The sequence below is a fragment of the Acanthaster planci genome, linkage group LG16, assembly GCF_054643075.1.
Source record: "Acanthaster planci isolate LZ-2023a linkage group LG16, COTS_SCS, whole genome shotgun sequence".
Lineage (NCBI taxonomy): Eukaryota > Metazoa > Echinodermata > Asteroidea > Valvatida > Acanthasteridae > Acanthaster > Acanthaster planci.
Window position 1 is genome coordinate 11,668,230 of NC_141792.1, and position 14,172 is coordinate 11,682,401.

General features: G+C 40.8%; 2 protein-coding genes across 3 annotated transcripts; both read right to left on the bottom strand.

Moving 5' to 3' along the window:
* Nucleotides 1–1,988: 1,988 nt before the first annotated feature.
* On the bottom strand, nt 1,989–6,908 carry lzic (leucine zipper and CTNNBIP1 domain containing). Of its 2 annotated transcripts, none has more exons than XM_022234728.2 (7): nt 6,842–6,908; nt 6,007–6,156; nt 5,588–5,723; nt 4,881–4,979; nt 4,202–4,297; nt 3,796–3,877; nt 1,989–3,602 (listed from the first exon to the last, which is right to left on the bottom strand). In XM_022234728.2, exons 2-7 carry the CDS (start codon nt 6,105–6,107, stop codon nt 3,544–3,546), a joined length of 573 nt encoding a protein of 190 aa, XP_022090420.2. In that variant the 5' UTR covers nt 6,108–6,156; nt 6,842–6,908; the 3' UTR covers nt 1,989–3,543. The 2 variants fall into 2 exon arrangements, with proteins under 2 accessions (XP_022090420.2, XP_022090419.2); XM_022234727.2 differs by having other exon boundaries at nt 6,703–6,893.
* Nucleotides 6,909–7,121: 213 nt separating this feature from the next.
* LOC110979111 (transmembrane protein 47-like) lies at nt 7,122–13,952 on the bottom strand. The gene is made up of 4 exons (XM_022234653.2): nt 13,601–13,952; nt 12,844–12,985; nt 12,389–12,532; nt 7,122–11,157 (listed from the first exon to the last, which is right to left on the bottom strand). Exons 1-4 carry the CDS (start codon nt 13,718–13,720, stop codon nt 10,952–10,954), a joined length of 612 nt encoding a protein of 203 aa, XP_022090345.1. The 5' UTR covers nt 13,721–13,952; the 3' UTR covers nt 7,122–10,951.
* Nucleotides 13,953–14,172: the final 220 nt, after the last annotated feature.

Here is a 14,172-nt window from a genome sequence, read left to right on the forward strand (position 1 = left end):
AGCAAACCAACCATGAATCTTTTTGTGATGTTTTTTGTTGTCCTTCGATAAAATTATAAGCTCTAATGAAGCGTTTAAAGCACCCAAACGTGCTCACTGTATGCAAATGGTCCGATTCCAATCCCGGTACTCTCGGACAAAATTTTTCGTTGATGTTTCAAAGGAACTGAATTCCTGGGTTTGAAAATCATGTTTAAATTCGTTTACGTGGCGTCAATTTATCCGCATTGAATTACTGAGCCTCAAAACGGTGCCTACCGAATTACCATTGGAAAAGGAATGGTAGAAATGTAAAGCTGTAAGTTATTTGCAAGTAAGTTCTCGATGCGGTAACCTGAAACAACGCTTGCGCTTTCTCCTTGAATGTCAATGCTGATGATTGTTTCTGACATTGAAAGGGTATCGACCAATTTAGACTCGGATGCCATTGGTGCTCTGTTTTTTGTTTTGTTTTGTTTTGTTTTTTTGCACGGGCTAAACGTCCCTAATTGGCTGATCAATATGTAATGTGATTGGCTAATTCTCTTATGTGGGGCGTTCCAGACACCTTGGCGTTGAGTAAATGAAATTGGAGCCGGCTAAGAAAATCACGACGATTTGGGAGTGATGCAGAAAATAGGGGATGGATGTGGAGACGACCATGACTTAGAGTGCGTTAATATGACAACAAGGAAGATGGATCATGATGTTTATTAGAAGAGAGAGGGTGATGAAGGTGATCGTACCCAGGTGATAATAGTAACCTTGGATTGGGGTAATTATACAGTAGTTGTGAAAATGGTAACGAGGTGATGCAGATGACGTTGGACATAAAGCTGATGATGGTAACCATGGTAATGGTTATGACAAAAACAGAATGATATCAGTGTGTTGTTATTGAGTGACGACTGCATTAGCATTGCTTGTAAGATCATACGCACTATGCCGTTTACTCAAGGCGATAAGAGCGATAACGATGGTGGCTATAAAGCTGCTGAGCATGTAAAGATTAAAGGCACATGAGAAACTGAGGATGAAACCGGGTGAAGAAGATGTAGGAGGAAGGCGATGACAGGATGTGGCGGATCACCTGAAGAGGATGGGGATGACGTGCAGGGGAAACATGGCCGGCAGGAATACGGATGGCCGCGATGACTGAAGGGATGAGGAATAGGAGATGAAAGGGATGAATGAAACTGTGATGATCACCTGGAGGAGATGTTTCGGTGAGGGTAATGCGATAGGAAGGAAAGGACGAACAAGTGGTGATAATGAACTGAGAAACGAGACCGTCGACAAGATGGAATACAATGTTGATGTTGAATCCCCAAGGAATTAGGCATTTTGGGCGAATGTTTAGCAAAGATATTTTATCGAAACGATCGAGTCCGCTGAAACCATCGTCTCTAATACCGTAACATCGACACGTTTATCACGAATTCACAGAATTTTGCTCTGACCAAAACGTGGAAAGGGTGACGGTATTATTTAATATTTCCAATCGGAGTTCGCCTTTATAGGGGAAGGAGACGACAATCGAGGAGTCTCCAGTTAATTAGCTTAGGGATGCGGCATATCCCAGAGCAGTGGGGCTGCCTTTTTGTGTGTTTGCGGAGCCGGTAAACTGATTCGATTAGGTCAAGTTGATTGCGTTCTCCTGACGCACAAAAACATCTCGCTGGCCGTTTGATGAAGCGTGATCAACAGATGGCGCTATTGAGCTAATAACATGGCATACAACTCCCATACTACGTGTACAAATCTGGGAAGGTAGAAGTTATCAACAATGATTTTGGCCTTTTCCAGTTAAAAGGCAACATTGGGAATGGGCATTGGACAAATGATCTTAGGTTGAATCTCATGTGGTTTGGGGTATAAATTGAAATTAGTACTATTTTAAAAAGTGGCACAGCAACTAAACTGAATCGTCATAATGGATTTGACATTTTAAAAATCTTTTCAATAACGAATACTAAAATTGCACAAAAGTTTTATCACTGAAACCTAAGTTTTCCGTCTTATACGTCTTCTAAACAGAAGTATTTATTTCCAAACAAAGCACTTGCAAGAAAAAGGAAATTTCAAATTGATAAAATCTCAAAGTGATTTCAAATCATTTGAAAGCAATGTAAAAGAGCTTCCAGTTTCAAAAACCCCATGTGACATTAAAAAAAATGCAAGTGAAATGATGTGCAGTACTGCTGTTACTGTTCATATATTACAGTTTATAAATATTGCCATTTTCCTTTGGTGCATTACATTTTCAATCCAATAATGCAGAATTTCCTCTGGAAATCCAAATGGGTAACAAAACTGGAGATCACAAAGTTGAAACCTAAGAAAAAAGACATTTTAAATACAGTATTTTAAAATCTTAACACATTCCCATAAAAAGACACAATGCTACTTCAAAGTTTTTCAAATTTGAAGTTTGCGTGAATGTTAAATCAAATGAAAGATTTACAAACATCACTGACAATACGGGATTGAATTTTTATGAGTGATTAACATACATTGGATTAACACACACCATGGTTGTCAAACACAATTATGGAAAAAATTCCTTAAAGAATATTGCTGTGTATGCTGATTAACACTCAAAATATATAAATCAAAACAGCACAACAGTTTTGGGCAAAATGTCCCCGAGCACCTAAGACAGTAGCAACAAACAACAAATCCTAATGTACGAAGTGCAAAAAAGGCAGGGCTAATCTACTTCCTCAAGTAACTACTTACTTCTTCAGCAGAACGAAACTTACTTAAGAAGTTAGAGGACTGAGCAGAAGTTGGTCAATTGATTTCAAATGACCTAGGCCTTTTACTTTTTTTCTGAAGTTGCACGGAACTCAATAAGCGCAAAAGAAAGAAAGAAAACCAAACTAAAAAGGAAAATATTGAAAGAAAAGTTAGGTATGTATAATCAATCAATTTCAAATTTTGCAACAGTGGCTGAAACAAAACCACAAATAGATGGGGGTGTATAGATGGGCTGAATAATGCGACATAATCTGTGGCAGGTGTCTTATGGGTTCTTTGCAAAGGTAGTTATGAAAGAAATCATTTGAAATGTAATCTACAATCCTGGACAAACTTGTTGGGACAGGTGTCACTATCCATACTCTTTCCAGGTCCGTCGCTCCCACAGTAAATGTTTCCTCTCAAGCTGGAGCGCAGACCACGCGTTGAGACCTAACATTGAGAGGGGACCCGGGGGGGGGGTCCACCGAGATTTTACCAGGATTGTAGATCAAGAAACAGGCACACAAATGAACATAAATTGGACAACTGACAACCAGCAAGGACAGAAAAAGAAGAGTTGCTAACAGTTCCAATCGAAGTAAATCTTCAGTTTCTATTTGAGGACTCTTTAACTCGCCACTTAATTTTGTTTGTCAGCAGAAAGGCAGCTCAAGGCGAAACCTGGCAAATTGATCAGGGAAGGAGGTCCAACGGCAGTGAGTAGGAGGGCCAAATGTTGATCCCCTCCCCCCGAAAAGCTTGGCAGAGGTTCCTCTTGCTAAGACCTGTCTTCCAGGCCCACAGCAGGGTTTGTCAATTTGATCACTGGCTCGCCTGCTGTACTTGGGAACCCGCAACTTGAAGGAGCTTTTCGCTGGGGCCTGTTGGTCAGAAAAATGATGGCAAAAGTAAAACAAAGCTCGAAGAAATGATACACAAAATCAGTGAAATAATGGGAAATATAATGCGACGTTCCAACACCACAGTAAAGGATTCCGACGATCATCTACAACGACACTAACATACATGTACATTTTAGTGCACATTTGCTGTTTGAGAAAACTTTTAACTTACCCATAGTTCCTGTGACCTTTTCAAATTCATTGAGGGCCTCACTGGAATTACTGGCCAAAAATTCTGACTCCGCTGTTGTCAACTGCAAAAGGTGAGAGAGAACACATGGGCAGCAGGGTGAATACAATAATCTTGGAACAACTGAAATGCCAAGTGGCTTGCTCAACCTGCATTTTTGATTTTTCGTTTTCCTGGTCATTTCGCAAAATGGCTGATGGTAGATCCATACGCCGTCCTCCAACCAATGCAATCTTTCAAATTTCATTTTGATGTAAATTCAGAATCGGCACTGTATTTCTGTGGGATTTGAGGAATTTGAGCCGGCATCTTTCAAGGATGCATGAGTGTGCCTCTGTTGAGTTTTTGTTTTCAGTTTTTACTGAAAGCCCTTCAAGATTTGCCTCACTTTTTCTCCGAGCTTTCTGAGGGCTGACAGGATCTCCACCTTCTGTTGTGTGTAGCTGTCGTGGGAGAGTTTCTGCACTTTGCCATCTCTTTCAACCTGGCAGCCAAATAAAAAAACCGACAAATTTCTGTTAACTGTGTCTCAACTACAGACTGTTGCAAACTGTACAGCACCACAAGATTATCCATGGACTGGTTAGTTCCCCTGAGGCAAAGCCAAGAATACTCTAGCACCAATCTGAATCAAGTCCTCAAGATATGTACTGGAATTTGGTGACTTGATGGGGACGTTGAATTTGGCAGCGGCTGCATTTCATGGCTCTCCTTAATCAAGGAATTCTGGCCAAATGATTTGCCATTTTTGTGCTTATGGAAGTAGCATCTACAGAACACTTCTGCACTAACCCTGAAGGCATAGGATGCTAAGTTACACGATGAAAGCATGTAAGCACAGAAACCAAAAGGACTCGATCACTGTGAAACCCTCCAGCGGCTTTCGCACTGAGCTGCAGAAGAGTCACCTCCAGTCACCACTGCCTCGAGTCATTCTGAGGGTGTTTAAATACTGTAACCTGAGAGCTTCGATTGAACTTTATGACCCAAAATAGAATGATGTGATGAGGAAGCAGGACGTCGTGCGGACAGGTGGCTTTAATTTCCCCCCCAGGTGGCTTTGTTACCTCTGCTAGTCTTTGGCGCAGTTGTCCCGGTTGTTTCTTGGCAAAGAGCCTGATGACCTCCGGCGTCTTGAAAGCCTGGCTGATTGCAGCCTGGATTGCCTTCACGCACAAAAGGGAGAGATCAAATCAAACAACGATGTGAAAGACGTTGAGACCGCTGATCTCCCGAGGCCAGTCTGATAGGAGTCTTCCTCAATCTCCTCAGATCTAGCTCAGCACACAGTGTGGACACTGTAATGGCATTATTGTACATTCTTAATACCTTAAACGGAGATGTCAAATTCTGTGTCGAGTGAGTGTGGATGAGCTGAACAGTGGAGAATCCACACATCTATGCTACTGCAAAAGCTGAACATTTGGAAGGATCTGGCGATGTCAGGGTTAACAACATAACAGAACTTAAAAGTTTGACTGAAACTACCTTCATCCACTGTTTTATAACACAACAAACAACAACAAACAAAAACTAGTTAATTTTTCCAAAGGAACCATGCTGCACCGGAATTCCCAAAATCTGTCAGCCACATGTGCAACATTTTCAAGCCAGTGTCCACTCCAACATATCACATTTGTAGCCGGCATTTTCCAGCTTATTACCAGTACCTTCTGCGTTGTCGTTGCAAATTTTATTCCAGCTCAGTCCTAAGCATATGTTTGGTAAGCCAGCGGCTGGTGGGTTGGCGTTGTGGCTGGCTAAAGCTACTTACTATCTGCATGCCGTTAAGCTCATCCACAAGAGTCATATTGCCGGCCATCATCTTGGTGAGCGACTCCTTGAAGTCTTGCAGCTGCTCTAAGGTGTCTTGCTTCGTCTCCTCGTACTCCTCGTCATCCATTTCCTCTCTGGAAGTACAAAAAAGGGGGCAAACACGGATAACAACTACCGGGAGCAGTATGGATGATTTCATGTATAATTTGAGCGTGAATTTATGCATGGTGGAATATCAACCATGAAAGGTCTAGCCCACGATCTTGACACAATGCGTCCTTCATAATCAGCCATACATTTTTTTTGCCTTTCAGCCTCAATCCTTCAAAACCATTCAGAAGATATTGAAGAATTGCAGATGATTAGGGTTAGCACAATGTTAGTTGGTATCTGATAGAGTCAGGGTAGGATTTATACCTGGCTTCTTCCAGATCTGACAGCTGGGCCATTAGTCGATCCAACTGCTCCTCCAAGTTCTGCTTCAACTTTGTCGTCTCCGATTGTCCCCGAGATGCCATCTTTGATTTGGAGTTAAGTGTCTATGCTATGTCGACTTCCTCTTGTTCACTGAAAAGGTACGGATTCCTCATTTCATGACAGGGCTACAAAAGCCAACAACATGCTTGATGATGTATAGACAGGGCCCAGTTGGAAATTAGTTCTTGACTATCCTACGTCCCTTGGGAAAAAGGCTCACTTGCAGAGTACCCCTCCATCCCGCATGATCAACCTCATAGCCAGGTACAAGTCAAAGTGTCACCCTCTTCTCAAGGGATTTTCACCTTGTACCCACATACCAGTCATTCCAGGGGTCGTTCTTTAGAGTGGTGGGCCTGGTGTATTCTGCAATTAGGCCTAGGCCTCTACCTACTCCAGGAAAAAAAATCCTCAAACACTAAAAACCATGAATTACAAAAACCTACAATTTGCCACTGTTTTAGTCCTTCTTCCATGGTCATGATGGTTGCACTGACTTGGAAGTAGGCCTAGCCCCCAAATGGCAATATTGAATTTTGTCTTATTTCTGTCGCCAAGCTTGCCAAGCACTTCAAGTTAGGCGCAGCAGCTAGCAGCCCAGTCCCAGTTTCATATTTTGTGTAAAGAAAAGCTCACCTTTCACAAGTGTCAGCTGTGACTGCTATGGTCATTCCTTCACAAACGAATGCCCAAAGCCTCGACTGTTAGATTAGAAGAAGGAAATAACGACCAGAAAAACTGATAACAACCCAACATGACCAAGGAAAAGACATACCACTCCACAACCCTGCTGTCAGTAGAACTCTCCACGAACCCCGACTCCCGACAATGAATATCCGGAACCATTTCATGCCCGGGTCCGGGTACCCGACTAGCCTCTCCAGCGCTAACATAGCGCCCTCATGCATTGGGAACCTTGTAAAATGAACTCAAGCGCGCATTTAAAAATATCATGGCTTTTTTCCCAGCCAGCACATTACTTTTTAACACCACAAAACAAACGGTTATAAATAAGGTTATTGACGAAATACAAACAAAGCAAAAAACACTCAAAAGAGATTTCCAAACATGATTTTATTCAAATGGCATATTGAGCTGTTCTCATGTCCCTTTTTTGTGCACTTCAGCTTATGCTAGCACTTAATTCTTAGTAAAAATTGGGCAACGATTCCGAACTTTCAGATTTAAATTAGACACAATCTGAACACCAGTTAAATGCAAAGCTATATGATTTGTAGAGTGATGGCAAAGTTTCGAAATTAAATCAAAAGAATGATGTCTGAGGACAGATTTCTTTTTAAACCAGACCAAATCTGTACTGAATAGCTTAGCGTGGAATAACTAGAGTTGGAAAGTCAAATTTTCATTGTATTTGCTAACACACTCGCTCGCTCCTTAAAGCTACACTTAAAGGAAACTGGTACTATATTTAAATCAACTTTTTCACCTAGTCTTATTTCAATTTAAGAAAAAAGAACACATGTCATGACTGTACTTAAAAAGACCTTTAAAATGTAGTCAGATTAAATCTATTCACAAATTACACTTTCTCCAAACTGTCTTAACTAAGCCTGGCTGTACTGTTTTTATTTCATAAATTCTCTAAGTTAAGCAAACACCAACTTCTGATTTATTACAAGTTCTCACCAGATTCTAATATGAGTAAATCACTGACAAGTATTACACATGTGACAGCACTTTTAAAATGCAACGTTTAATGTAACGGACCTTCATTTCATGGACTTTTAAGAGAATGTTAATATTCACTTCAAGCTTAGAGGTTAGTTCCTCTTGCTGGTGAGAGACTATTATAAGGCACATTCCAAGATGAAAAAACATCACACGAACTAAATGAACTAATCAATTCATTTTAACTCAGTTAAATGCGACGGTAATTTTATGAGTAACAGAAATATTGGTTTAATCTTTTGGGTGGATTCATTTGAATCATTTCGGACAGTTCTGAACATAGCAAAATTGAGGAAAATTTCTGTCAGGAGAATAGACGCTGATGACGTTCCGAAACGTAAGGCATGGAGAGCCTTATATTGAGATTGATGCACAGGTGGTGACACTGCAAGAGGTGATCACAGCCAATTAGTGCTTCATTGTGCCAATAGAAAGGACTTAACTATGGTATTTCTGAATGATGATTAAATGTATGAATTAAAAAAAATAAATTTAAAATCAAATGAAACCTGATCAAAAAAATAAAAGTAACAAACTATGAAAAGTGTTTAAGCAAATGAAAATTTTAACCTCCAACAAAATCGTGAGCCAATAAAAAACAAACAAAAGCTAGTTTTGATCAACTCAAAGTTAATCTAATTACAAGGGAAATTACACTTCCATGACAGGAAATTGAGTCTTTAAAAATGGCCAAAACTATCCTTGTGTCTGAAGCTATCTACAGAGCAAAATATTTACAAAGATGTATCAACAGTTTCCAAATTTACAAGCAAATACAATGCATTAAAAAAAATTGAATGAACAGCTACACAGATGCAAACTTTTCTATAGAGGCTTTGCATGGTAGCCATCTTTCAAGGCAGTTCTTTTGTTCCAGAAGGACATCTCCTTTGTGCATACCTGGTGGGACAAAAGCACTGGCCTGCAAGATGGCAGCCATGCAAACCCTCTATTGCCTTGTTTGTAGACTACAGTGACAAAACTGAAAATTGGAGCGTATCAAAGTATTGTTAAAGGATTACTATTGGCCATTCAACTCTTAATAATGAATAAAAAATGGGTCTTCCCCAAGAATGAAAAAAAATTTCTTTTTGTACCCGCAATTCATAAAAAGAGAACTCCTGTGCTTTGGAAGGAACTGTTTAGCACAACAGTTTTGGGGGTTTTGCATTACATGGAAAGATATATCCTGAAAACAAAAGCATTTTTGTGAAGACAAAGTCATCAAAAGAGACCACAGTTACAAAATATCTTGGGCATGAAAATATAACAACTCCATGAAAATAATCTAAACATCTCACTTCAAAACCACAGACCTGAAGTCCTCCAATGAGATCACTTGCAGTAGTCTAAATGAATTTCTAAATGCACTTCAAAGTTTCCGCTAAAAATTGTATATTTCACAGCAAAGCGCACCATAGCCATAAATGAGGTGATTTTTACTTGTTAATTCCAACACATATGAATAACAGGCACGCAAATCTTTGGTACAAGCATTTTTAATATGAAAACCACAGTACTTTCTAGCTTGGAATACTATTTTCCCTTGTAGGCTTTTTCCTTTTTCACTCTTTATATCCACTGTTTTACCGATCAAAACCGCGCGCACACCCTAAGGGTGCACATTAGGAAATCCTGAGTTCTAAGGTACCAACTGCCATGCACGAGTCTACGTCCTTTTCCAATATTTTTGGCATGGGGTGGACGTCAAAGCCATTACTGCCTGCTAAAAGAAACTGCTGTGAAATGTGAATACAAACAAAACAACAGGAAGAAGTGCATTGGGCTTGGAATTACCGACTTGTAAATGCAAAGGGACTCTTCAGCCCGCCAATCCTAGAGATTCGCTGTCTACGAATACAGATCTGGAGAGGTTTCCTGTGCCTTTAAACTGAATTGCAAATTCTAACTTTTGGGAAAACCACCTTTTACTGAGAGTTGTTGTCATGTTATCAAAAAATTTTCAAAATTAAAAATAATGAAAAGCCACTTCTGATTACCTTCAGTTCAATTTTACATCCTGCATAAAAAAAAATTAAAATGGCATTTTAAGATACATCTATTAAAAACCAAACAAAAAGCTTGCAGCTTCAAATGTAAACTTAACGCCAAAGCTTGATGATACCTTGAAGAAATATGTTAGCCTTCTTTAACCCTTACTGCCAAGCATATTGTTTGGCTTACACTACACAGTACTACAAAATACTAAGTAATAGCCTGAGCCTGAAGGACCTAGCGCCACAGATTACTACTTCTGGCTAGGTTACTTCCATTGTTACTTGTACAGAGAACAATACAATGCATTCATACCGGTATTGCCACAGCACTGTATGGTACACTGTCTTATCTACTGTATGTTATGGCTTCACAGAACAATAAAGTCATGTCCTCTTACCAGGGACAGGACTGAATATGACATCGTACTATAACTAGTAATTTGTAGTATTATATAGGGTTGGGGTTAAAAGGTATCTCCAAGCAATGTAGGAACTACATGTACACCAATAACCTGAATGCAGGACCCACGACAGGTGTCTCTGAGGTACATTTGAGTACATTTGAGCCAAACCCTTAGCCATTGCTTAGGTCTGTTAGGAATTTTCCTGCACCCCAGGAAATCCTAGGAAATCTATGGCACAATCTTCCGATGGAAATCAATTGGAATCAGTGGTATTCAGTAGAAATCAAGCCCCAGTAGAATATGGTAGTACTCCCCTCAGCTTAACTATTTACAGCACCAAAGTTGCACCGAACAAATGGCATGCTTTTTTGAGAGTAAACCTAACCTCAAGAGTGTCTGAAAAGAATATTGAAATTTGCTGATTCCAGACTTTTAGATTTAAACTACATGAGTGTCAAGGAACCAGTGGAAGAGAGGTCTAACTGAGGCTTTGCATGGCAGCCATCTTATAGGACTTTTTTTTGTTCAAAAGGGTATGCACAAAGGCGGTTTCACTGTGGAATGAAGGAACTGCCCTACAAGATGGCTACCAAGCAAAGCTTATCTTTTTTTTTTTGCGTTTACAAGCAAAGATTGAACACTGCCCTGTATCTTCCATGTAAGCACTCCCATCTCTTGGCAAACTGTAAAAGTTGTGAACTGCCCTAATCCAATGCTTAACTCTAACACTCTTAGCCTTGGTGGGGTTCGATAAAAGACTACAAACTTCTCAGTATGGTATACTTTCTTCTCTTTTCACTGGTAGTACGTCTTCTCGCTGTAATAGATCTCCTGCTTGTCAGGGGCAAAGACGAGCAGTATTCCGGACGCCACTTGGAGGAGGAATGCCCCCCAGCCCAGGCCGTAACCCCAGGCCAGCTCCCAGTTGCTCCTGTTTAGCAGGGTCTCCTGCTGGACTGACATGACCGGGAAAAGGGCCAAGGTGACCAGCATGAAGACGGCTGCAAGGTGAAGAAAGCAGAAATGGATGGAAAAAAGACTCAATTGAGGCTATGTTTCATTGCCAACTCGTACGCACCATTTCGTACGCCGACCAACTTGTACGCCTGTCAACTTGTATTCCTACTATTTTGTACATCAACCAACTCTTAAGCCGACCGACTCATACGCCAACCAACTCGTAAGCCAAACGAGTGATCAAACTAGGAATACATTCAGCTTTCTGCTCGGAGACGTTGAAAGTCGTATTCTTGCAAAAGATATTTGATGCGAGAGTTCCAGGTAGCTTTTCATCCAAAGCGACCTGGACTGCCCAAAAAAAAAAATACAGTGGGATTTTGAAGAACGTTTTATGTACTTAGGCAAATCTTCTTTCTTAATTATTATTTTGAGATATTTTTGGTGGTACATGTATTTCAACTGTCAGCTTTATTTCAGATTCATTGATTTCCTAGCCACAAACAGCTTCAATTTCTTCAATGCATCTCTTTTGAAAAAGTGTTGCTCTGAAAAGAGCCACTGAGGTTTGTGTTTGGGGTTCTTGATTTCACAAAGGTGTGGCAACTCAGCAGCTGGAAATAGAACTAAGCTGCAGATATCTTAGGCTGAGGAACTCATTATGTCGCGTAATGACTTCTGCTCTGTGAGATCGCTAAATGTGAGTTGGTCAGTGTACGAGTAGGTTTGCGTACGAGTTGGGTTGGTGTATGAGTTGACCAATCTGTGTACGAGTTGGTCAGTGTACAAGTTGGCACACATACAAGTTGACCTGTTACCGGTCATACAATAATTATATGATGCCTCACGAGCGAATTTGGGATAAGCGGTCTCAAGTGCTTTGACCCCAGGAGGCTACTCACAGTAGCAGAGATATTTGCCGAGTTTAGCAAATGCTCGTTTGACGGAAGATTCAGGTTATCAGCTGAAATTTCCTGCAGACTTCAACACATTGAAACTGGTTCACTGCTATATGTTCCAAGCATTCCTGTGATGTTTCATTTCAGTATCTTTCAAATTTTTTAAAAACCTTCTTGTAACATTGAACGGAGTACCCTGAGACACAAAATGTAACTCCAGTGTCAGCCCCCAACTCAGTCTGTGTCCAAAGTGAAAGTGGACGGAATGACCATTTAAAATGAAGGACTTGCTCCAAATTCCCATTGGAATGCATTACCCCGAAAGTGCCCGTTTCAGTTACTTAGAGGGACTGAGAGCTCATCTGAACTTTCTTACCGGCCACAAACTGCAGGACGCCAGCAATTTTGTACAAGTTGGCAAAGCGTTTCCCCTTGAAGAGTGCAATGATTGCCAAGACGAGGCCGATGACGGTGAGAAGGAGGGCCATTATTGTCAACGCCTGGCATGCTGACAGCCAGCCTACAGGAGGAAAACAAGGTCAAATATGAGTCCTGAGCGTGACCAGGAGAGGGAACAACTTTCTCAGCAACGGCAGCTCCTTCGGTGGTGACTACGTTTCACTGGTTCACGAACAGCTATGAAATGCATGTGTTGTAGTGGCTTAGCTACCAACACAAATGAACACTCCCTACCAACATGGCTCTTTTCAACCAATGAGGGGGTGCTTCTGCTCAGGGCCAATAGTTGTGTACAGTTGACTCTCAATACAATATAGAGATGCTATGTTATAACAAAAATACTACAACAACAAACTCAAATTTCTCCCTTGCCTATGACAGGTGCGCCTTGGCATTTAATGTCCGAAGGCGTCTGAGTAGCTGGCAGTCCAGAAGGAAGGGTAGGAATAATCCGGGTTCCATTGTAGCATTCGTTCCACAAGCCCTGGTGAAAACCGGCCGCAGTGATCCATGTCTACGCAGGGGAGAGGGGGGGAAAAAAAAGCACTCAATTAAGCCAAGAAACCATTTCCGAATTTTGAATGCAATTCCCACTTGGCATTTTCTCAAAGATTGCAAGTGGGAACTACATTGTTTATTTGGTGTCAATGATTTTTTTGGTTTAGTGAGCATTTGGAAAGAATGAGTTATTATATTCATCGAAAACATGTCAAACTATCTAGAAAAAATACTTTCAGAGAAAAAGCCACTCGCTAGCAGAACATTAAGCTCTGGTGGCAATTTTCTAGTCTGGCTTGTGCCAGCATCATATCATAACTTAAAAATAATGTTTGAATATGAACATGACAGTAGTAGTTTAGCTTTTAGGGTTACATGAAATACAGGAAAAATTCAGTCTACTGCCTCTGCATGCATGAAGCCTAATGTAGGCCTACAACATGTATTGTAAGCCTACATCATTATGTTAGACCTAGCCTGCATTAGCAGTGAAACTCTATAGAAGTAGGCCTGCTTAAGTTTTATGATTAGCCAGACAGTTGACTTTGTCCTTCTCAGATAGGCCTAAGTTTAATTTTTTCTTCTTCTTTTAAAGACCATATTCAACAATGACAACTACTGCTTTACGCACATTGTTTGCCAAAACGGCGATCATAACAGCCACGCAAATCACAATAAGAATCACAGCGATGACTTTGAAGGGACGCACGACCTGCGTCGAGGATGTCACCACCGTCGTCGAGTCGTCCATGGCTAGGCGTTGAATTTTCGCGATTAGTCCAGTCGGTGAACACGATCAGTCCTATCTATGGGGCACACACATGCCTCTCTGGGCGGCAACAGAAGCTGTCAGGCGAAAGCCGAGGTAAATTTCGAGAAAATGGAGTTACTTGTTTGCTGAATTTGTACAACATTCCATTCCCGTGTGCTGTCAAATTTCCGTCTAAATTCACGTCTTTGAGCTGGGGTCAAATAGGTCAATGCAAACAATTTTGCGGGTAGCGTCACTGGTTTTCGTATTTTTAAGATAGATTTCTGCACAAAAATGCCGGGTACCCGTCAATGACAATTGGAGCGGTGAGATTGTCTAGAGGGCGGTATATGAAGTTTACGATTGACTTTTTTGGTACTACGCGGTGCTTGTTTGCTTTGACCCAGGGACATCAGTGAAACTTGGTTTTATAATGATTTTTGTTTGATAAA